This window comes from Balaenoptera physalus, assembly GCF_965194825.1.
Source record: "Balaenoptera physalus genome assembly, chromosome: 2".
Classification (NCBI taxonomy): Eukaryota; Metazoa; Chordata; class Mammalia; order Artiodactyla; family Balaenopteridae; genus Balaenoptera; species Balaenoptera physalus.
The window spans coordinates 143,875,307-143,897,166 of record NC_138883.1 but is presented as its reverse complement, the minus strand read 5'-3'; the positions used below and the strand labels follow the sequence as shown (position 1 = coordinate 143,897,166).

Sequence of the window (21,860 nt, the reverse complement as noted above, 5' to 3'; positions counted from 1 at the left end):
AATGAGTGGGCATGGCTGGGTTTGCATACATTTTTATTTATAAAAAGGGCAGAAGACAGATTTGGCCTGGGGACTGTAGTGTGCCAACCTTTGCTCTAGGACATCTCTGACAGGTCATCTCCAGTGATACAGACCTCACTCCTTCATAAGGCAACTTGCTGCATCTTAAGACAACTACAACTGTTTTTTGTTTTTGTTTTTATTGAAGTATAGTTGATTTACAATGTTATATTAGCTTCAGGTGTACAACATATTAATTCGATATTTTTGTAGATTATACTCCATTTAAAGTTATTATAAAATATTAGCTATATTCCCTGGGCTGTACAATATATCCTTTCAGCTTATTTAGTTTATACATAGTAGTTTGTACCTCTTAATCCCCTACCCCCTCTTGATTCTCTCCCCCCCTCCCCCCCGGTAATGACTAGTTTGTTCTCTGTATCTATGAGCTGTTTCTGTTCTGTCATACTCATTCGTTTGTTTTATGTTTTAGATTCCACATGTAAATGAAAACATACCCAGGATGTATACCCAGGAGTGGGATTGCTGGATCATATGAAAGTTATATTTAAACATTTTTGAGGAACCTGCATACTGTTCTCCATAGTGGCTGCACCAATGTACATTCCCACCAACAGTGCACGAGGGCTCCCTTTTCTCCACACCCTCTCCAGCATTTGTTATTTGTTGTCTTTTTGATGATAGGCATTCTGACAGGTGTGGAGTGATTACAGCTTTTTTAAAACCATTATATTGTGTTGAAACCTCCATCGCCATAATTTTTAAAAATTTATTTCAGGCTCACAGAAGGCATAAAGAATAATATAATGAATATATACCCAGCATAAGAAATGAAAGATTTATCAAACAGCCAAAATCCCCTATGTATCTTCTCCTGCTTATTATTCATATACATGTATTTATTCTTTTATTACTTATTAATGTATTCCTAAATAATGTATAATATTGTTTTGTAAGCAGTATCTTATATGTGTTCCTCTAAAACTCACTTTCTTTTTGTTATTACTACTGTTAGGGGGGGCTTTCCTGCACATTAGAACCAGCCTTTTCTGTCAGCCCAGGCTGAGGCTGTGTTTGCTTTGCAGCCCACTAATGTTGGCTCAATTCAGACAAACCTCCAGTTGGCAAGCAGATAATCTAGGTCTCCCTATATCCTGTCTTTATGCAATTGGTTCCTTGAATCTCCTATGAAACCCTACTATATTTCATTTTATAAGTTTAGCACACGATCCAAGCCAGGGTGGGTGATTCTGAATCTTAATTTTGTCCGCCTGATTTTGTGTCTTCCTCCAAGATGCTGATAAGCTATTCAGACCAGGGCAACAGACCATGAGTCCCATATATCATGCTTCCAGAATAACACTCATCTGTTAGTAAATCTTCCCCAAGTACCGCATTTTACCAAATTGTGGATCCACCTAACTGCAATCAGCTGGTATTTTCCCATCTTGTTAGGAAGGATTTTAACAGCAAAAAAATTTCTTAACACCTTTCATGTGCAAAGGGCTGTGGTTATCCAGAGATAAAATAGACATGAATTCTGCTCTTAAAGTGCTTACGTATTAAATGAAACAAAAGGCCTACATCAAAAATGGCAATCCAGGAAATGCCATGAGAGACTCCCACAAATGCTTTGCTGAAATCAAGATACATAGTGTTAATAGCTACCAGCCTCGTTACCCTAGCAAAAAGGAAAAGGGATTTTGGGGGATAACTTCCTGTGAATCCATAATCATTTCCAAATAAAATGTTAAATAAAAAAGGAAAATAGCTTTTAGCAGTGGATGTGATATGATTTGACTCACAGACTCCTGCTTTTAAAATAAGTGCTTTGAAACCATCTGTTTAAAAATTAATTCCAGAATTAAAAAAATCCAGGGAAATCCAGGGATTACCATAATTTTCACCTGTAATTTTGTGGCTCTTCTCTTTCTCCATTTTAGAAAATCAGGGTAGCATCTACCCTTTAGTGTCCCAGCACCTCTCCCACTGTCCACCGTCCTCCAAGATTAACGGTAATTTACAGCTGCTGCTGCTTTTGTAATCTCCTGATTACAATACACTGTGTCTAAGGCTCTTCTCAGGTGTCTATAGGATGCACTAAGAGCAAAGAGGAGGGGCTTACACACCTATTCTTTTTTTTTTAAAGCAATTAATAATGGTGTAATACCATTTTTGTTTCTTTACTTATTTAATTTTTAGCTGCATTGGGTCTTCGTTGCTGTGTGCGGGCTTTCTCTAGTTGCGACAAGCAGGGACTACTCTTTCGTTGTGGTGCGCGGGCTTATTGCGGTGGCTTCTTCTGTTGTGGAGCTCGGGCTCTAGGCGCGCGGGCTTCAGTGGTTGTGGCTCACGGGCTCTAGAGCGCAGGCTCAGTAGTTGTGGCACACAGGCTTAGTTGCTCCGCGGCATGTGGGATCTTCCCGGACCAGGGCTCGAACCCGTGTCCCCTGCATTGGCAGGCGGATTCTTAACCACAGCGCCACCAGGGAAGCCCCACACCTATTCTCTTTTAAACACTGTTGAGGAAGAGGAAGAAGAGCAGGTTTGAGAGGTTGCTGGGAGAGAGGACTGTAAGGATGAACTCTCGGAAAGGGAGACCAGTTTGCATTTGCTGGCAGTCCCCTCCAGCATAAACACAAAGACACCCTCCCCCTCCACACACTCCCCTAAGGAACAGGAGGTGTTTCAAGAACTTTAGGTGTTCTGAAAGTTTGCCACTCTTCCTGAGAGTGAAGCAGCCAATGCCACATACGTTCAGGTGTCAGATTTCTGCAGCAGGGCCAAGAGTCAGCGCCTTCAGGCAGCTACCCCCCAGGTACCCAGCACTAGCACATCATCCAAGCTCAAGAGAGGAGGCCGGGAAGCAAGAGCTGGTGGTGACTAGGGACAGTGAGTTCCACAGGTGTGGCCTCTGCCCTCAGGCCACCTGCTGCCCTTTCATGGCTCTGCCTCCACCTCTGCCCTTAGGACCCCAACCAGCTGATTCGTGCCAGCGCCCTCCGCGTCCTGTCTAGCATCCGTGTGCCCATCATCGTGCCCATCATGATGCTAGCCATCAAGGAAGCTGCCTCGGATATGTCGCCCTATGTGCGAAAGACAGCTGCCCACGCCATCCCCAAGCTCTACAGGTATACCCCAAGCCCCCACCCACCCCTGGCCTCTCCCAAGTCTTGCAGGCTGCTTTTGGTTTTGTTTCTGGTTTTTTTTTGTTTTGTTTTGTTTTGTTTTTCTCTTCAGATGGTTTAAGGCAGTTTGGGGAACTGACAGAGATGGAGGACATTGAAGGCAGTGGCTCACACCTCTTTATGAATAGGGTTGGGGTGAGGGAGGTGAGCACAGCTTGGGCGGATATTGGGAAGGCTGGAGATGGGGGAGGGGCAATCCCTCTCAACAGTTTCTCTCTCAGTTTGGATTCTGACCAGAAGGACCAGCTGATAGAGGTCATTGAGAAGCTTCTGGCGGACAAGACCACGGTGCGTATGTGGACACACAGGGACGGGTGGTGAAAAGGAGCCAGGCAGAGGCCCCTCTGTCCTTCTGTTCATGTGCTCTTGCCTCTGTCGGTTCCCCAGCTGGTGGCGGGCAGCGTGGTGATGGCCTTCGAGGAGGTGTGCCCAGAGCGCATCGACCTGATCCACAAGAACTACCGGAAACTCTGTAACCTGCTCATCGACGTGGAGGAGTGGGGCCAGGTGGTCATCATCAGCATGCTCACCCGCTACGCCCGCACGCAGTTCCTGAGCCCCACCCAGAACGTGAGTGGCCCAGACCCCCAGGCGGGACCCCAACCCTCGCCCTAGCAGAGTGGATAGGCGGGTCTCCGGGAGGAGATGCCCACTGTCCCGCCTGTCTCCCCCTCCAGGAGTCTCTGCTGGAGGAGAACCCCGAGAAAGCCTTCTACGGCTCCGAGGAGGACGAGGCCAAGGGCCCGGGGTCGGAGGCGGGGGCCTCCACGGCGCTGCCGGCCCGAAAGCCCTACGTCATGGACCCCGACCACCGGCTGCTGCTGCGCAACACAAAGCCGCTCCTGCAGAGCCGCAGCGCCGCCGTGGTCATGGCGGTGGCGCAGCTCTACTTCCACCTGGCGCCCAAGGCGGAGGTGGGCGTCATCGCCAAGGCCCTCGTGCGCCTGCTGCGCAGCCACAGGTGCGCGCCCGCCCCGCCCACGCCTGGGGGCCGGCTCGCCCCGCTTCCCCCCCGACCCAGAGCGCCTGACACCCTCCGCCCCAGCCCACCTGCTCCCCGCCCAGACCCCAGTCCTGCCCTCCTCCCGCTGGTGCCCTCTCCACACCGGTCCTCTCCTCCCTCCTATTCTGCCCACCTCCCTTCTCCCGACCTGCTGCCCCAGCCGAGGGGCCCAGGTACCTCTGACCCCTCCTCTCCGCAGTGAGGTGCAGTACGTGGTGCTCCAGAATGTGGCCACCATGTCCATCAAGCGCCGGGTGAGCAAGTGACCAAGGCCTGCCCTCGCAGTCCGAGGAGTGGCTCCTGCGGGGCTAGGGGTACTGGGGAAAGGCAGGATGCGGGGAATGCCCTGGCTGTGCAGAGTGTGGGAAGGAGAGACCCCAAATGCAGGTGGAGAAGCAGGACCTGGATCCCGAGGGCCGCTGAGGGAGGAAAGCCTGATGCAGAAAGACCGGGTTAGATCTGAGGAGGAGGGAAGAATCAAGGACTAGAGGACAGTGAGGGGCAGGAAGGATGCTGGGTCCTGGGTCAGGAGAGGAGGAGGGGCGCTCTGGAGGAGAAGCAGGTCTCAGGCTGAGGTGGAGCTCCCTGGGGCTGCCTCTCTCGTGCCAGGGTATGTTTGAGCCGTACCTGAAGAGCTTCTACATCAGGTCCACCGACCCCACCCAGATCAAGATCCTGAAGGTGAGTGATGGACAGACGTGCCTGTGGACTTTCTGTCCCCCACCCCCATGACCCACTTGAATATCCACAGTGGCCACCTTGATGCCTGCCTGTTTCAGGGGCTGAGCCCACTGTTGCTCCAGCCAGAAGTGTTTGCTCAGGAAGCCAGGCTAATGAGAGTGTGGGGACAGGGTGAAGGGAGCTGCCCTTTGCCCAGTACCTGTTATACACCTGCCACTTTTCACATATGAAGTAATTCGATTTTCATAATCACCTCAGGAAGTGTACATTATCTCTATTTTATAAAAATGTAGACTTAGGGAGGTGAGGTAACTACCGAAGGTCAGGTCCGCTGACTCCCAATTCATACTTTCCCTTGGGACTTCCTTGGCGGTCCAGTGGTTAAGACTCCGTGCTTCCAATTCAGGGGGCTCGGGTTCAATCTCTGGTCGGGGGACTAAGATCCCACATGCTGCGTGGTGCAGGCAAAAAAAAAAAAAAAATTTCATACTTTCCCTGCTGCAGTCTCTGTCTTCTACCTACAGTGTAATTACCCTTACACACCTACACCCTCAGGCTGTCGTGCAGACATACCCCCACAGAAAAGGCTGCAGGAGCCCATACCCACGTTCCATCCCTGCTCTGCCTCATTATTGAGTAACTTCCTTCAGCAACAGTTAATCCTCCTAACCCTTCTGAACACCTATTGTGTGTCTCACGGCTGGATCTAGGGGTATCTAGGGGTACAACAGAGAACAAACCAATTAGGCACCCTGCCCTTGGGGAGCTTAAAATCTAGCTGGGGTGAGGAGGAGACATTGGGCAGCTAATCACACAGCACAGGTAAAAATCCATTTGCGAAATAGGATGTAAAAGGAAAGTGCAGAGAGCTGTACGAGCATAAACAGGTGGACCTGATCTAGTCTGGTGTCAGGGAAGTTTTCCTTCAGGAGGGGAGGCTTGAGCGGAGGACTGAGACATGAACATGAATTCTCTAGGTAAATGCAGGGACAGGAATGGGAAGAGGTGCTCCACACAGAGGAAACAGCATATGCAAAGGCCAGCAGGAGGGTTGTGACTAAAGACCTGTGTGACTGGGGCATAGAGGGTAAGGGGGAGAATGGTGGGAGATCAAGGACTTATAGACCATGGAAAGGATGTTGGTCTTTATCCTAAAAGCAACTGGAGGCTTTAAGTTTTCCTTGAAGGTAGAGAGGTGACATGATCATACTACAAGCATACTCTGTCAGGGAGTCCATTTAAGAAGCAAACTGGTCCTCCTGCATTTTGAATAAGTTTCATGATCTGTCAGTTCTCTCATCAATCTAAGGATGATGCAGGGCTGTCCTGCCGGAGGATTGTTTTCTGGTTGGTGAAGTGTGTGTTTGGAGCGAAGGTTTATGAAAGCACAGAAAGTCCACTGGCCACCCTGCCCATTTTCTGACTCCCTGCAGCTGGAAGTGTTGACTAACCTCGCCAATGAGACCAACATCCCTACTGTCCTACGGGAATTCCAGGTATGGGCCAGGGGCCAGCTTATAGTCAGAGAGGCCCACGAGACTTGTCCTGCAGCTCCTTGTGCTTAGTGAGAATCGACCTGGTGGGGCAAACCTTCTCTTAAAAGCCCAAAGTGGAGAAACTGTTATTTTACGTCCCCTCCCAATGCCTTCTACTGGCTTTGGGTTAGGGAATCACTGGGTGACGGGTGAGGCTGTCATTCCTTTTCCCAGAGTTTAGTCTCTGACATGATGAGTCATTGAATGAGGGGTAACAGCTTTCTGGAAGGTCACCCTCAAGCCTGCAGAGTCACTGCCGAGTCAAGTCTGAGGGATCACTACCTTCCGGGGGTCACTCTGTTGTGGTGTCCACAGACCTACATTCGCAGCATGGACAAGGACTTTGTGGCAGCCACGATCCAGGCCATTGGGCGCTGTGCAACTAACATAGGCCGAGTCCGTGACACCTGCCTCAACGGCCTGGTGCAGCTGCTGTCCAACCGTGATGGTCAGTGTTTGTCTGCATGTCCAACTTTGATGACTAGTGGGTGCTGCCTGCATGTCTGACTCTGATGGCCAGTGGGTATCCACCTGTCTGTCCAGGAACAATGTGTGTTCATCTGTCTGTCTGCCTCAGTTAGTATCCAAGTGCTCCCACGTCTCTGAGGGCCACTGGAGAAGTACAGGGGGTTGAGGAACAGAGCCAAGGGGCTGGGGGCATTGCAGGTGTGCCTGTTCATTGTGTGTGGTCATCTGACTGTCCCGGGCTCTTTTCCTGTCCCACAGAGCTCGTGGTCGCAGAGTCAGTGGTCGTCATTAAGAAGCTGCTGCAGATGCAGCCAGCACAGCACGGAGAGATCATCAAACACTTGGCAAAGCTCACAGACAACATCCAGGTCAGGGAGTGACCCCGTTTCCTTTCCCAACCCAATGTCCTCCCCATGATTTTAAGACCCTATAATTAAACACTAGCCTTAATAAAAAATCAACTTCTAAACCTTCCCTACTGGCTCGAAACGTCTTCAGGTGGGAGGAGGGGAAAGATGAGACCATGTGACCCTGGTTCGCCTTCCCTTTGGGGATCCCTTGCTGAGCTCCAGCCTGTACCACCACTCAGGTTTTCTCTAAAGTTCTGGCTGAGGGTGGCCAATTGACTAGTCCTGTGTTTTTGTGTCACACTGCCAAGTTGAAACATTCAAGCAAAGACATTCCTGAAGATTCAGGGAGAATAACAAGGCAGTAAAACATTGAGAGTACAATGGATCCAGAAAATCAGTCTTTTATACTAAACTGTGACTGAATTTGGGGCTTGAAGGCTCTGCCCATGCTAATGAAACCCTAGGGAAGAGGGGAGATGCTGCCCGGGACATACCCAACCTTTAATCTCTCTCCCATCACCTCCCACTCCCATTTCCAGAGAAGCCCATGATACAACAGGCCAGCACAGATGGGAGGAGTGCTGATTCCTTGGCAGACCAGGTGCCCACCCACATTCCCACGTTTACCCCAGACCTGACTCCTCTCCCACACCCACAGGTGCCCATGGCCCGAGCCAGCATCCTGTGGCTCATTGGCGAGTACTGTGAGCACGTCCCCAGGATTGCACCCGATGTCCTGAGAAAAATGGCCAAGTCCTTCACAGCCGAGGAGGACATCGTCAAGCTTCAGGTCATCAACCTGGCAGCCAAGCTCTACCTGACCAACTCTAAGCAGGTACAGATTGAGAGATGCCTCCTAAAACACTCTGGGCCCCAGAAACAGCCCAGACAGTATTCTGTGGGCCCTCACCAGGTAGGCATGAACTTTAGCACCTCTTTTTTTTTTTGTCACTTTTTTTTCTTTTTCGTATTTTATTTCTATTAATTTTTATTGGAGTATAGTTGATTTACAATGTTGTGTTAGTTTCTGCTGTGCAGCACAGTGATTCAGTTATACATATATCAGCACCTTTTTCTGAAGAGGGAGTTCAGGACAGGTGTCTGGTCTGCCCAGGTGACCAGTGTTCCCCCAGTGTCCACAGCTACTCCAGGGCCCCAAGGGCCTAGTAGGGATGGTGACCACTGTTGAAGAGGCTCTTCTATGGGGCTGTGACTTCCAGTCTGGCAGTGGGTGTGTCCCTACCTGCTGCCTTTGGAACACTGGGGCCAGGGGGAGGGCCCAGCAGTGATAGGCACTGATGGGAGAATATGTGTCCCAGGAGATGTGGTCTCTGCTTCCTCCCAAAGCTTGGTGATGCTTCGCCAGTCTATGCCGGGGATGAGAGGGCAAGTCTCTGTGCAGGCTTGGGTGGTATTGGCAGCCATTGCCATTCCTAAGGTGAAAGGTTATGAGAGACACCATAGCCAAGGACATGGCTCAGCTAAGCTGGAATATCAGGATATTAAAAACCTCTTGAGTGTCCAGCATCCTCTGAGATGGTCCCACGAGATTCTGCTAAAAACAAAGTGTAATGTGCAGAGCTTCTCAAGGTACTGGGGACACCAAGCACCCTGACAGTTCCCACACTCAGTTAAGTGAGGCAGGGGTTGGCAAACTACCGCCCATGGGCCAAGTCTGGCCTGCTGCCTGTTGTTGTAGATACAATTTTATTGGGACGCAGCCACGTTCATTCATTTGTTTATTGTCCGTGGATGTTGTCACTGCGATAGTCCATATGGCCTGCAAAGCCTGAAATAGTTACTCACGCCCTTTATAGATAGAGCTTGCCAGCCCTTGGAGCAAAGCATCTGGGCCATACCCTGTAGATTGTGACATCCCTGCTGGCCTGAAGGTGGCCTCTTTGCCATCCCATGGAGTCTTTGGATGGTGGCACTTGTGCGTCTTCTGTGGCTCCTTTGATCCATGGTGGCTAGAGTGGGCCCCAGGGCTGCAAGCTGGGGAGGCAGGGCCATCACATGCTGGGACTCTTGTCAGGAGCTGGAAAGGACAGCAGTTGTGTAGAAGCAATGAGGGGCTGGATCTGTGGGTGTCAGTATCGTGGGAGAAGCAGATTGGAGACAGAGAAGTTACAGGGAACACCACTGGAAGCCTTCAAACAAATATTTGTGTGCCTCCTTTATTCAAACGGGAGGAAGGAGCAGGTGGGAGGAACATTTGAATAGATGAAGCAGCCTGGGTGGGTAGCCACCCGGGTAGAGGGGGCGTCTGAAAGGCTCAGGACTGAGCCAGGGTGGTGCTGTTGGCATGTTTTCATTAGCCTGGGTGTGCTCACGTGGCATTTCCCCAAGTTGTCACTGTTAGCTACATGCACATTTATTCATGAATTTATTTAACATGCATTTCCCGAGTACCCACTATGCCTGGTACTGAGCTATGTCCTGGGGTGATGACAATGAGCGAGACATGTTTACTGGCCTGCAAGTGTTCATAGCCAAGTAGAGGAAACAGCACAAAACGCAGAGCAATAAGGGCTGTAGTCAGGGTTGTCACAGAGAGCTGTGGGTATATATATAGCTGAACGCCTCTCCTAGGCTGGACACAGGGGTCCCAGCCCCCATCAGGCCACCCAGAGTAGGCTGTTCAGGCAAATGGAACCTCCAGGCACCCTTTACCCTAAGGCCAGTCCTTCCAGGCATAGGCCCCTTAGAATGGTTCTTTCACTCAATAAAGGGAGCTTTCCTCCTTTCTACCCTCCCTATCTTTCTCTCTTCTTTCTTCTCAGCCTGTTCTGGGAGTGGTGGAGGAAGGGGAATTCTTGGCACACTAAGAGGGAGGTGGCCTGGATGTGTCCATGTCCATCCTGACAAAACAGCAATGATACTTCCCCCATCCCAGTACCAAGGGTGACATTCTGGACCTGCCACAAGGCCACAACAATCCCAGCCATCCCTCCCACCTGCTGAGCCATCCATTGCATGCCAGATTCCGGCCCAGGCTGAGGCCAAGGAGATGAGGGTCCAGGCCTGGATGCAGCACTGACTGGCTCCTTAACCTGGGAAAAGTCACTTAATGACTCTGATTCTCCTCTGTAGATGGGGGTAGTAGCACCCACCTCTCAGAAGGGTTATGGAGATTACATGAGGTAGTGAAGCACCTAGCACAGTATTTGGCACCAGAAGGCACTCCATAAACGGTGGCTACCACTGTCATTTTGTGACAGGTTAGACTAGGTCAGGATCAGGGCAGAAATTGAGATTTGGGGTCCTGGGATATGGCTGCCTTGACTGCAGGCTGTGAACCCCATATGACTTCAGCAAACCCATAGGCAGCTGCAGTTTGCTCTGATCTCATTAGGACCTTCCAGGGAGGATTATGGCCTCTGAGACCCCTGGGCTGCTCAGAATCTACTCAGAATCTACTATGTGGGGTCAATGGGGCATGAGGGCAGCCCCTGCCAGGGGGATTCCTATGTGTTCCCCCTTTCTCTTTTTATCACCTAGTTCCCCCCAGGTGATGGAGCCTAGAAACTGTGAGGTCTAGCAGAATGTTCCAGACCTTCACTCACTCTGGCACCTCAGGGTGGAGAGATTGGCCCAGCCTGGACTAGGTGGGGTAGGAGTGGGCCTAGGGCAGTGGGGACCACACACCTGAGGAAGAATGGCACCCAGGGCCAACAGGGAGGTTTCCAAAAGGGCAAGCTCTTTTGCTGGCCAAGTCAGTTGTCAGAGTTGGCATTGGGAGTCAGGGCTGGGGAGGTGGGAGAAAATGCAGGGTTTGGCGCAGTGACAGGTTGGGAGGGAAAGTCATGTGGAGGCAGCAGTGCTTGGAGCTGTTGGCCAAAAGAATCTGGTTCATGGACTTCCCTGGCGGTCCAATGGTTAAGACTCCGCACTTCCACTGCAGGGGACACAGGTTCGATCCCTGGTCGGGGAGCCAAGATCCCACAAGCCACGAGGCATGGCAAAAAAAAAAGAATCTGGTTCAGAGACCTCCTGTGTCCCCACCCTCTGTGATGGCTGCTGACCCACTTCTTGTCCCCCAGACCAAGCTGCTGACCCAGTATGTGCTGAGTCTGGCCAAGTATGACCAGAATTACGATATCCGAGACCGAGCACGCTTCACCCGGCAGCTCATCGTCCCTTCGGAGCAGGGTGGGGCCCTCAGCCGTCATGCCAAGAAGCTCTTCCTGGCACCCAAACCAGCCCCAGTCTTGGAGTCATCCTTCAAAGGTGGGAGCTGAAATCAAGAGTAACCTTCCTGGGGGAAGGGGAGAATTGGCCAGCAACCCGGTCCCAGCCCTTCCCTCTGAGGTCTCAGTTTCAGCCAGGTACCAGCCTTCGGTGGGCAGGACTTCTGGAGAAACGCCAGTCCTGTGCCCCTGGCCCAACCCTTTGCCCATCCTGCAGCATCCAGGGCTTGCTCTTTCACCCGCTCACAACCACCACCAGCATCAACTCACCTGAGTCTCTGCCCTCCCAGGCAGGATGGGCTTCTGGTTTCTCTCCTCTCGGGCTCCCCTTTCCATCCTACTCCCTGAGCAGGCACTATATGTATCAAGATTTTACCTACCAAGGGCCCAGTAAGGCAGGAAGTAGAACTCCATACAAAGGAGAGCTGTAGGGACTTCCCTGGCGGTCCAATAGTTAAGACTTTGCCGTCCAATGCAGGGGGTACAGGTTCGATCCCTGGTTGGGGAGCTAAGATCCCACATGCCTCGCGGCCAAAAAACCAAAACATAAAACAGAAACAATGTTGTAACAAATTCAATAAAGACTTTAAAAGTGGTCCACGTCAAAAAAATCTTAAAAAAACAAAAACAAAGGAGAGGTGTATGTTTGTAAGTGTCCTGAGAAAGCGGCTGCCAGCACTCACTGGGCTGTCACTGGAGGTCAGCCCAAACCCCCAGCCCCAGGCCCGCTGCCTTGCCTCTTCTCTCGGTCTGGTCTCCCGTGACAAGGGCTCTGAGAGACGCAGGAAGGGGAGGGTCCCCCAGCTGACTCTCTGGACCCAGGAACCTACTCAGGAGGGGAACTTCCTTCACAAAGCTTGGTTCTCCTGCGTGTCTTTTTGTTCTGCTTTATCTTTCCCTAGACCACAGGAGCAAGGAGATTCTGAGGGATGGGGCAGATGTGAAAACCTCCCAGGAAGAAGGGGAACGGTCCCTTTCTCCTTCCTAACACCATCCCCACTTACAAGTCTCTGGGTTGCCCTCCTCTGGCTCTGACTCCCTCCTGCTCGCATTTGGACTCACCCCCTCCCCACGGAGTCCCCAGCCTGACCAGACACACCTCCCTGCCCTTTGACCCAGCCTGGCCAGCCTCTTACTCATAGTTGCTACCCTTGCCCCAAGCAGGCCTCCTTCCTGAGCCTGGCTGTGCAGCAGCACCACCTCCGTTACCCTGGGAGAGAAGCCACACCCGCATCTCTGCTTCCCCAACAGGCACCAGGGCAAACAGGCAGCAGCAGCTCTGGGCCCAGAAGCCCCTCCTGCCCTCCTCTGTGGTCCCAGCTCCCCCCACCCCTCAGCCCTTGCTCTAGTCAGCCATACAGTCTTTTTTCCAGCATGTGGGCCTGGAGATTCAGTCAGGGCAGAAGAGCCATTAGGGGACACGTCCACCCCTCTCTTCTGTCTAGCTAGGGAGTTCCCACCGGAATCGCCACCCAGCCCCACCTAGGAAACAACTCCCAGGGCATTTCCTCACTGCCACTACTGACTTGATCTCTCACCCCGTCCCCAGACCGGGACCACTTCCAGCTGGGCTCACTGTCCCACCTGCTCAATGCCAAGGCCACGGGCTACCAGGAGCTCCCAGACTGGCCAGAAGAAGCCCCGGACCCATCTGTGCGCAATGTGGAGGTCAGCAGGGGTGGAGGGTGGAGCTGTGTGTGGGGAAGGACAGACAGCAGGGAGCCCTGGGAGTGCCAGCCCGGCCCTCCTGACACTCTCCCCGCACGCAGGAAGAAGATCTCTCCCTTGTTGAGACCCATGTGGGCCTGTTGGGCGAATACACCAAGGTCCCCCCCGCCCTGTGTGCTGTGTGCCCTCTGCTCCGTGTGCAGTGCTCTCGCCCAGCCTGTGCTGCCCCCTCCCCTCCCCGTTGTATGCTGCACCCCTGTGCCTTCCCTACACTCTGTTCCTTCCTGCTGGCAGTGCCACTCTGTGAGTGCCTCCCCTCCATGGACAGGGTCCCTTCCCTCCCCCATTATTCCCTCTTGGGGACAGGACCAGGCGGGGCCCCGAGAAGAGCTAGGGTGAAAGATAAGAGGGGCTTGTGCTTTCGTTCCCCCTCCCCATCCATGATTTAATGACTCCCCGCCCCCACCCCACAATCTCCAGGTACCTGAATGGACCAAGTGCTCAAACAGGGAGAAGAGGAAGGAGAAGGAGAAACCCTTCTACTCAGACTCTGAGGGAGAGTCAGGGCCCACAGAGTCCGCAGACAGCGGTGAGGAGATGGACAGAGCTGGGGCCCTGTGCTCCTGCCTGTGTGTGTGCCTTGTGGCTGACTATCTGGTGCACGTGTGTGCTCCTGTATTAGATGGTCACGTGTCCAAGGGGGTGTGCACCTCCTTGTGTGCACCTGTATGTGTGCTTATGCACTTGAGGATTGCACATCCCAGATGTGTGTGTGCTTGTGTAGGTCTCTATCCATATGGGTCCATCTGTGTTCCAGTTGGTCTGGTTGGCGTCTGGGGTTGGGAGCAGGTCGGGGGGTTGTGGGGAGAAGAGGTGAGTTTGCTGCTTCAGTGCAGAGTCTGAAGCTGGGTGCCCAGGGCTCCCCGGGAGACCTGCACACAAGGGAGGGAAGCCTGAGACAGTCCCTCCACAGACCCTGAGTCCGAGAGTGAATCGGACAGTAAGAGCAGCAGTGAGAGCGGCTCTGGGGAGTCCAGCAGTGAGTCCGACAACAAAGGCCAGGATGAGGACGAGGAGAAAGGGAGGAGCAGTGAGAGGTAAGATGACGGGGCGTCTTCAGGGCTCCCCCTTGGAAACGAAGGGCTGACCCTCAGCCTTAGCCAGTCTCCTAAGAGCCCCTGAGCCTCCTCATGAGCCGGTGGGGCCTACAGACCCCCTGGTCTGCTCACGTGATGGCCGCAGGAGATCTCTGCGTGGGGCGCAGCATGAAGAAGCAGTCAGGGAAGGGGCCCGAGCTGGCACAGGCCGGTCTAAAGCTCTCACTGCGACCCAGGCATAGGAGCTCAGGTGTGGAGTCCACTGGCCCAGGCTGCCCACCCTCACCCCCAATGTTCAAGGCTTTCCCTGCTCTTCTGTGAGGCAAGAAGGGGTCATCCAGGCTGGGCCCAAGCCCTGTTTGCCCCCTTTCCTCCAGTGAGCATAGTGAGGAGGAAGGTAAGAAGAGGAAGATGAAGAAGAGGAAGAAGGTGCCAGAGGGACAAGAAGGCGGCTCGTCCTCAGATGAGGGCAGTGATTCCAGCAGCAGCTCGTCAGAGTCTGAGATGACATCAGAGACAGAGGAGGAGCAGGTGGAACCTGCCTCCTGGAGAAAAAAAACAGTGAGCGCCTTGGGACAGAAAGGGGATGGGCGTATGGACCGGGGCCCTCCCCACCCTCTGGGCCAGACCCAGGCATCTCCCCATAACCCAGCCCGGGCCAGGGTACTCCCCTTCCACACTCACATCCCACTTTTCTCTTCCAGTCTCCCAGCAGCAAAAGTGCCCCTGCAGCCAAGGAGATCTCTCTGCTTGATCTAGAGGACTGTGAGTTTGGGTGGTAGAAGTCACAGGGGATAGGAGGCCTGGGGAGTATGACTTAGGAAGGGCCATGGGCACTCTGGGCTAGGTTCCTCGGGGGTTTGGGGTGGGAGGAGCAGACAGAATACATCTTTGGGCCTGAGAGGGCCGCAGGACATCCTCTCCAGGTGTGGGGCTGGGGTCAAGGATGGCTGTCTCCGCGGAGCTGCCAGGCTGCCACGTGCCTCACTGTCCGTGGTGCTGAGCCGTCTGCTCCCTAAGCCTTGGGCTCCTGCTCGATCCAAGCCAATTCCACTTTGCCTCTCCCTCGTCATAATGTTTCCCATGTACTCCCACAGTCACCCCTCCCAGTGTCCAGCCTGTGTCTCCCCCCACGGTTGTGTCCACCAGCCTGGCTGCTGACCTGGAGGGCCTGATGCTCACAGACTCCCCCCTGGTGCCCTCGGTGAGTGCGATGGGGAGGGACAGGGCTGGGGCAGGGACACATCTCTGTGCTGCATCCTATGGTATGGATTTGTGTGAAGGGGGTGTGATGGAAGGGATGGCTTTGAGCCTCCGTTGCTGTGACCACAAGTAGGGACAAGGCTGGGATGGGCTCTCGCCTTGTTGTTCATTTCCATACTTCCCCTCCTCCTCCTCCCCTCCAGCTGCTGAGTCCAGTGTTGGGTGTCGGGAGACAGGAGCTGCTGCATCGCGTAGCTGGAGAGGGGCTGGCTGTGGACTACACCTTCAGCCGCCAGCCTTTCTCTGGGGACCCCCACATGGTGGCTGTGCACATCCACTTCTCCAACAGCTCTGATACCCCCATCAAGGGCCTACACGTGGGCACCCCCAAACTGCCCGCTGGCATCAGCATCCAGGAATTTCCTGAAATCGGTGCGGAAGGGCCTGGGATGTGGTGGAGAAGGAGGCTCCTGGGTGGAGTTGGTCTTTCTGTGGTTTCTGAAGCCCCCCTCTGTGCCAGGCCAGGGTCTAGGCTATGGGGGTATGGAGATGGCATCTAACACAATCCATGGACAAGACAGACTAGGAAATGAGCAAGTCAGTATCAGGGCAAGAGGTGCTTGAGCCTTGGTGGTTTCAACACTGACTTAAATGGGGTGAGGGTGAGTGGGGGAAGGATGTTTACATTTCAGGAGAAACTCAGGAACAGTCTCTCCAGGGGCTCAGAAAGCCAGGATTCCATAGAGGAATGGTCAGCTCTGGAAGTGGAGGGGAGAAGGGGTCAGGGTTCCAGACCTGTCAGGTGATGCTGTCTTTCTCTCCCCCTTTCCCTGCCTCACACTGCTGCAGAGTCCCTGGCACCCGGAGAATCTGCCACTGCTGTCATGGGCATTAATTTCTGTGACTCGACCCAGGCGGCCAACTTCCAGCTGTGGTATGTTTCCAACTCATGGAGGAGTAGGAGGATGGCTAGGGAGAGGTGGGGTCAAAATAAACTGGAGCTGGAGGTGGTGTTAGGTGGGGCTACATCATGATCTGGTGTGTCTGGAAGGCATCCGAAGACCTCAGGTCTCTTACCTCCCTCTCCTGCTGTCTCCAAGCCCTCCCTTCAGACACAATGCGAGGTGAGGGGAGAGATGCTGGCCTCACTCCCTCTCCCTCTGTCTCCTCCTACCCTTCCCAGCACCCAAACCCGACAGTTCTACGTCTCCATTCAGCCACCTGTTGGGGAGCTGATGGCCCCTGTGTTCATGAGCGAAAATGAGTTCAAGAAGGAACAGGGTGAGTGTTCCCTGGAGGTGGGCAGGGAGGGTGCTCAGGGCCATCCACTGGGGCTCATTCAGCTCCACCATACAGTCACGCTGAGGGAGCCTCAGCTCCTGCAGATGGAGGCAGGCCTCACAGCTTGTGGCTCCAACAGAGGCTTCACAGAGCCTGGGACACTTCAGTGAGGCTCTGGAGACAGTCTCAACTCAGCCAGGCAGAAAATTCTAGGCCAGAATTCCAGCTGGGGGAAACATTATGAGTAGGTGTTAGTGAAAATTTACAGGAAGAAAGGAGGGGAGCAGTTTGCTTTAGGGCATAGGAGTCCTTAGCAATGGTGAGTAGTGAAAACAAAGCTGAAAATATGTTTGGTCTAGTTTCTGGAAGCCTTGAACGCGATGCTAAAGGATTTCGGTCCTAAAATTTCAGAGCTGGAAGGGGTCACAGAGGTTATTGGGTCCAACTCCATCGTTAGAGAGGTAAGGACTGTAGATTTCGTTTTCCTAGCAGTAGAGGAGCCATTGAAGTTTTTTGAGCAAAGACGGGGCCAGGTTCAGACTTCTGCTTCAGAAGGAGAAATCTGGCAGCATTTACAGCTAGGACTGGAATTGAGAGAATCTGCAGCAGGAAAAAGAGGCAGAACAGCGTAAGTGGGAGGCAACATGGGGCTCCATGAATCCTGGCTTTAAGTTCTGAACCTGCCACTTGCTTGGTATGTGACCTTGGACTAAATTGTGTGCCTAGTTATAAGGCTATTGCAATAGATCTGATGAGAGATGGTGAGGACCAGGATTAGAACTACAGCAAAAAGAATGAAAGGCTGAGGTGGGGGAGAGGGAAGCCATGGGCATTTGCCCTAAGAAAGCGGAGAGGGAGACATATAAGCTGGCTCTAGAATGTCTGGCTTAGATAGTAGGGAGAATGGCAGTGCCGTTCACCTAGACCAGGGGTTGGCCAACTTTTTCTGTAATGGGTCATAAAGCAAATGTTTTAGGCTTTCTGGGTCATGTGATCTCTGCTGCAATTTGCCGTTGTAACCCAAGAACAGCCACGGATAATACATAAATGAATGAGTGTGGCTGCATTCCAATAAAATTCTATTTATGGACACAAATTTGAATTTCATATAATCTTCATGTGTCATGAAATATCTATCTTTGATTTTTCCCCCAGCACTTAAAAAATATTAAAAAAAAACCAAACCATTGTGGGCCATGCAGGTGGTAGGTTGTATTTGGCCTTCAGGCTGTAATTTGCCAAACCCCTGATCTGGAAGAAAGAAGAATGGATTGGGCAAGGGAAAAGGGGGACGATCTTGGACAGTTTTGGAGAGGCTGCTTTTGAAATACATTTGGGATATTCAGGAAGAGGTGTTTAATATGCAACTGAAAATATGGGTCTGTGCCCAGGAAACACTTCTAGGCCGGAGTCAGAAGCATAGAGGTGATAATTGAAGTGAATATGAGTGAGATCACCCTGGGAGAGAGATGGGTGGGAAGATAAGAAGGTCAAAGACCTTGCTTGAGGAAAACCTGCTTTCTTCAGGAGAAAAAGGAGGGGAGGGAAAAGAGAAGGAAGAGTGAGAGGTGGGAGGAGAACCACGAGAGATGAGGAGGTTGAAGAGTGCCTTGGATGGTCTGCAGGCCAAGATGACCAAAGACCTTCAGATCCAGCAGATAGGAAGCTGCTGCCAACATCAGAGAGAGCGGGTCATCGCAAAAGGGGGGCAGAGGCCAATTGCAGTGGGTTGAGGGAGACCAGGGCTTGGGGAAATGGAGTCCTCTTTGGAGGACCTTGGCGGTCATTGGGGAGGGAGACACAGCACTAGCATGATGACGTATCTTGTTTCTAGAGAGGACTTCTTAGGAACGAGGAGACTTGATATGGAGAGACTAAAGGTACAGGGACAGGAAAATGTCACTAGTTAGGAACGGAGGGCATGAAAGCGACAGGAGAGGGATGTCCGTTCTGAAAAGGAGGAGAAGAATGGCGAAGTAGCAGAAGGAGGAGAGAGAGGCTGAGGAGAAGGTGGGCAGGAGGGCAGACGGAGGAGCTCGCATGGCTGGGAAGAGCGTGTGAGTGGAGAGGAGAGGTCAGACCCGTAGAGTGAGGGTTTCTTGGGACGCTGTGAGTGCTTGGGGACGCGACGAGTCCTGGACAGGTTTGGAGCTGTTGCCACATGTGAAATTAGGGGTCCACCTGTGAGGGCTGCATGTGACAACTGGACTCTGGCCTGTCGGGTGAGTACCAGCAGCAGCCACCAGTGATCTCTTTGTGAGGACACAGCCTCCAGGAGCTGGGAGAGAGCTGCACCTGGGTTGGAGGGCCAACCAGGAAAGACTAAAAGGTGGAGGAAACCTCTGAGTACTGACTGGCCACCAAGTCCACTGGCCACTCCAAGGGGCTGGTGGCCCAGATGTCTGACCGTGGGGAAGCACCCAGTCAGTTTCTGCTCAGCAGTATGGATAGAGCCCTGGGTGGGGTGGGAGGCTGACCAAGGCTCCCTGAGGGAGGGCCAGGTCCGAGAGGGAAGGAGCCCCTCCTCAAGACTGGTGCGGGAGATTCAGACCTGCCCCACCTGAGTAGAACCTGGTGAGGGTGCTCAGTGGGCGGACCCAGTGGTACCCACCGTGACCTTTGCCCTCATCATATCCTCTGCCCCCAGGAAAGCTGACGGGCATGAATGAGATCACAGAGAAGCTCACGCTGCCAGACACCTGTCGGAGTGACCACGTTGTGGTGCAGAAAGTGACTGCCACTGCCAACCTGGGTCGTGTCCCTTGTGGGACATCTGATGAGTATAGGTACTGACCACCAGCAGGGGGACGAGATGGGCTCTTGGTCCTGACTTGAAGGAGGGGCCCCATGCCTCAGGGTTGAGCTCATTCCTCTACCCCCACCTCAGGTTTGCAGGGAGGACGCTGACCAGCGGGAGCCTGGTCCTGCTGACCCTGGACGCCCAGCCCACTGGAGCTGCCCAGCTGACAGTCAACAGTGAGAAGATGGTGATCGGCACCATGCTGGTGAAGGACGTGGTACAGGCTCTGACCCAGTGAGCCTAAGTGCTGTGACCTCTTTGACCGTCACTTGTCCCTCCCTCGTGACATCTAGGCTGTTAGCCTCTCTGTCTCTTTCTTTCTCTCTCTCATATCAGACTCCTCATTCCAGATAGCATCCGGGGGTCCTCTCTCTCTGTGGTCATGACCAGGCTCCCTCCCAATTCTCCTCCCCGTGGGTTCCTTAGTGACCTGTGCAGAGGGAGATGGCAGGGCTCCATTCAGTCCTCCCAGCTTTGTGTAGCTATTTATGTGGCAAAATCTCAATAAAATGTCTTCTCCCTAGATGCTGGCTCACCTTTCCTTTCTTCTGGGTTCTGCCTAAGGGGGTTGGCGGGGGGCGGGGGAACAGCTCCGAAGAGTGACTGTGTTTGACCCTTGTGAATGATCACCACTGACCTTCTAGGGGAGGCTGTGACTGACTCTCAGAGGTGACTCTGGTTGGACCCCCAAGATGACCATCTTCAAGTCTTCAGGCATCTCTGTGTAAGAGACATCTGATCGGGGATGGGGAGGTCAAGCTGGAAGAACTCCCTGGTCCTTTTTTATGAGCCTCTGCAAAGATGCCTCTTCGACATCTGGCAGTCCCTTTTGGTTCCCCTCATGGGCCCTTGGGAAGGAGAACTCATAATGTGGGGAATTCCCAAACGTAGGTGCAAGGTTCAAAATATGTCAACTACATCTAGATATGGGGCCTAGAGCCCCACCTAGCTGGGGAGATGACCCACCTGCCCATCTTGGAGAAGGAAGAACAGGAGATGGAGACCCGTGCTTCTCAAACTGCCGTCCATCAGATCACCTGGGGGTTTGTTATGCAGATTCAGATGGGTAGGTCTGAGGTGGGGCCTGAGATTCTGCATTTCTAACAAGATATCAGCAACCGATGCTGTTGCTCCATGGACACACGTGAGTGGTGAGGATGTAGAGCCTCCACACCTGGGACAAGCCTTCTAGGGGTGGCAGTGAGGGTCAGGGCCCCTCCCTGATACCTTTCCTGGTGAGGAAAGAGGCTGAGCAGCAGTGGTCCCTAAAGGCGTAAAAGGTGTTCCATTAGCATGTGTTGTGCCAAAAGAAAAAAGTTTGTAATCATGTAAATTCAGGAACCGTGGATTGGAGTACAGGAAGTTTATTTCCCACGGGCCTTCTCAGAGCCTTTATTATGCTAATGTGCATTGTGACCTCCCACCCCCACCCCACCAGTCCTTCTAAGAAGGGCTACAGCTCACAGTGTTACCCCTACTTGGTTTTGACCTTGGGATGCCTTTGTCCCAGGACACCTTGATTGACTGTGTTACAGGATGCACACTCCAGTGATAGTTTGAGATGTGGTGCCTCAGCCCTGATCCTCCGTAACCAAGACTCTAGTTTCTTGACCACACCTCCCCACAGCCCTGTCACTGAGCAAGTCTGTTTAGAGAAAGACAGGGTGAAGCAGGTGTGGCCCTCTTCTCAGGGAAGGAGAACAAAGGCAGTGCCAGGGGACAGCCCTGCCTCCGACTCCGGGGACTTGCTGGGCTCTGTGGCACCAGACAGCAGCTGGGGCTGCTGCTTCACTGAGAGCCTTGGGGCCCCAAAGTCTCCCTGGGATCACTGTTTTTGTCGCTGCAGGCTCTGAGATGGGACTGATCCACCAGTCATGGGTCACTCGAACGGTGGACTTGTTCTCCCTTGTGTCTCTTAACCAGTACTGCCTGCAACAGAAGAAAGAAGGTGGGAGCGATTTTCTAAGAAATTAGAACAAGGACCATCAGAGAATTCTATTTTTAAAAAATTTATTTATTAATTTATTTATTTTTGGCTGCGTTGGGTCTTCATTGCCGCGCACGGGCTTTCTCTAGTGGCGGCAAGTGGGGGCTACTCTTCATTGTGGTGCGCGGGCTTCTTATTGCAGTGGCTTCCCTTGTTGCGGAGCACGGGCTCTAGGCGCGCGAGCTTCAGTAGTTGTGGCGTGCAGGCTAATCAGTTGTGGCTCACGGGCTCTAGAGTGCAGGCTCAGTACTTGTGGCGCACGGGCTTATTTGCTCCGTGGCATGTGGGATCTTCCAGGACCAGGGCTCGAACCCGTGTCCCCTGCTTTGGCAGGCAGATTCTTAACCACTGCGCCACGAGGGAAATCCATCATCAGAGAATTCCT

General features: G+C 52.9%; 1 protein-coding gene across 3 annotated transcripts in view; it reads left to right on the top strand.

Moving 5' to 3' along the window:
• AP3B2 (adaptor related protein complex 3 subunit beta 2) overlaps positions 1-20,011 on the top strand; it is a 31,512-nt gene extending 11,501 nt beyond the window's left edge. For 2 of the 3 annotated variants that reach the window (XM_082448583.1, XM_082448585.1), the window contains exons 5-26: positions 2,995-3,155; positions 3,434-3,500; positions 3,600-3,782; positions 3,890-4,173; positions 4,415-4,469; positions 4,825-4,896; positions 6,330-6,392; positions 6,747-6,879; positions 7,158-7,267; positions 7,908-8,084; positions 11,293-11,479; positions 12,989-13,107; positions 13,588-13,696; positions 14,081-14,204; positions 14,582-14,765; positions 14,909-14,969; positions 15,302-15,408; positions 15,611-15,839; positions 16,257-16,341; positions 16,591-16,688; positions 19,336-19,474; positions 19,576-20,011. In XM_082448583.1, the coding sequence (XP_082304709.1) occupies positions 2,995-3,155; positions 3,434-3,500; positions 3,600-3,782; positions 3,890-4,173; positions 4,415-4,469; positions 4,825-4,896; positions 6,330-6,392; positions 6,747-6,879; positions 7,158-7,267; positions 7,908-8,084; positions 11,293-11,479; positions 12,989-13,107; positions 13,588-13,696; positions 14,081-14,204; positions 14,582-14,765; positions 14,909-14,969; positions 15,302-15,408; positions 15,611-15,839; positions 16,257-16,341; positions 16,591-16,688; positions 19,336-19,474; positions 19,576-19,726 (2,898 nt within the window). In that variant the 3' untranslated portion in view covers positions 19,727-20,011. Of the gene's footprint in view, positions 1-2,018; positions 2,040-2,994; positions 3,156-3,433; positions 3,501-3,599; positions 3,783-3,889; positions 4,174-4,414; positions 4,470-4,824; positions 4,897-6,329; positions 6,393-6,746; positions 6,880-7,157; positions 7,268-7,907; positions 8,085-11,292; positions 11,480-12,988; positions 13,108-13,587; positions 13,697-14,080; positions 14,205-14,581; positions 14,766-14,908; positions 14,970-15,301; positions 15,409-15,610; positions 15,840-16,256; positions 16,342-16,590; positions 16,689-19,335; positions 19,475-19,575 lie in introns of those variants that run through there. The other variant, XM_082448584.1, reaches the window with a different exon arrangement.
• The last annotated feature ends 1,849 nt before the right edge of the window (positions 20,012-21,860 follow it).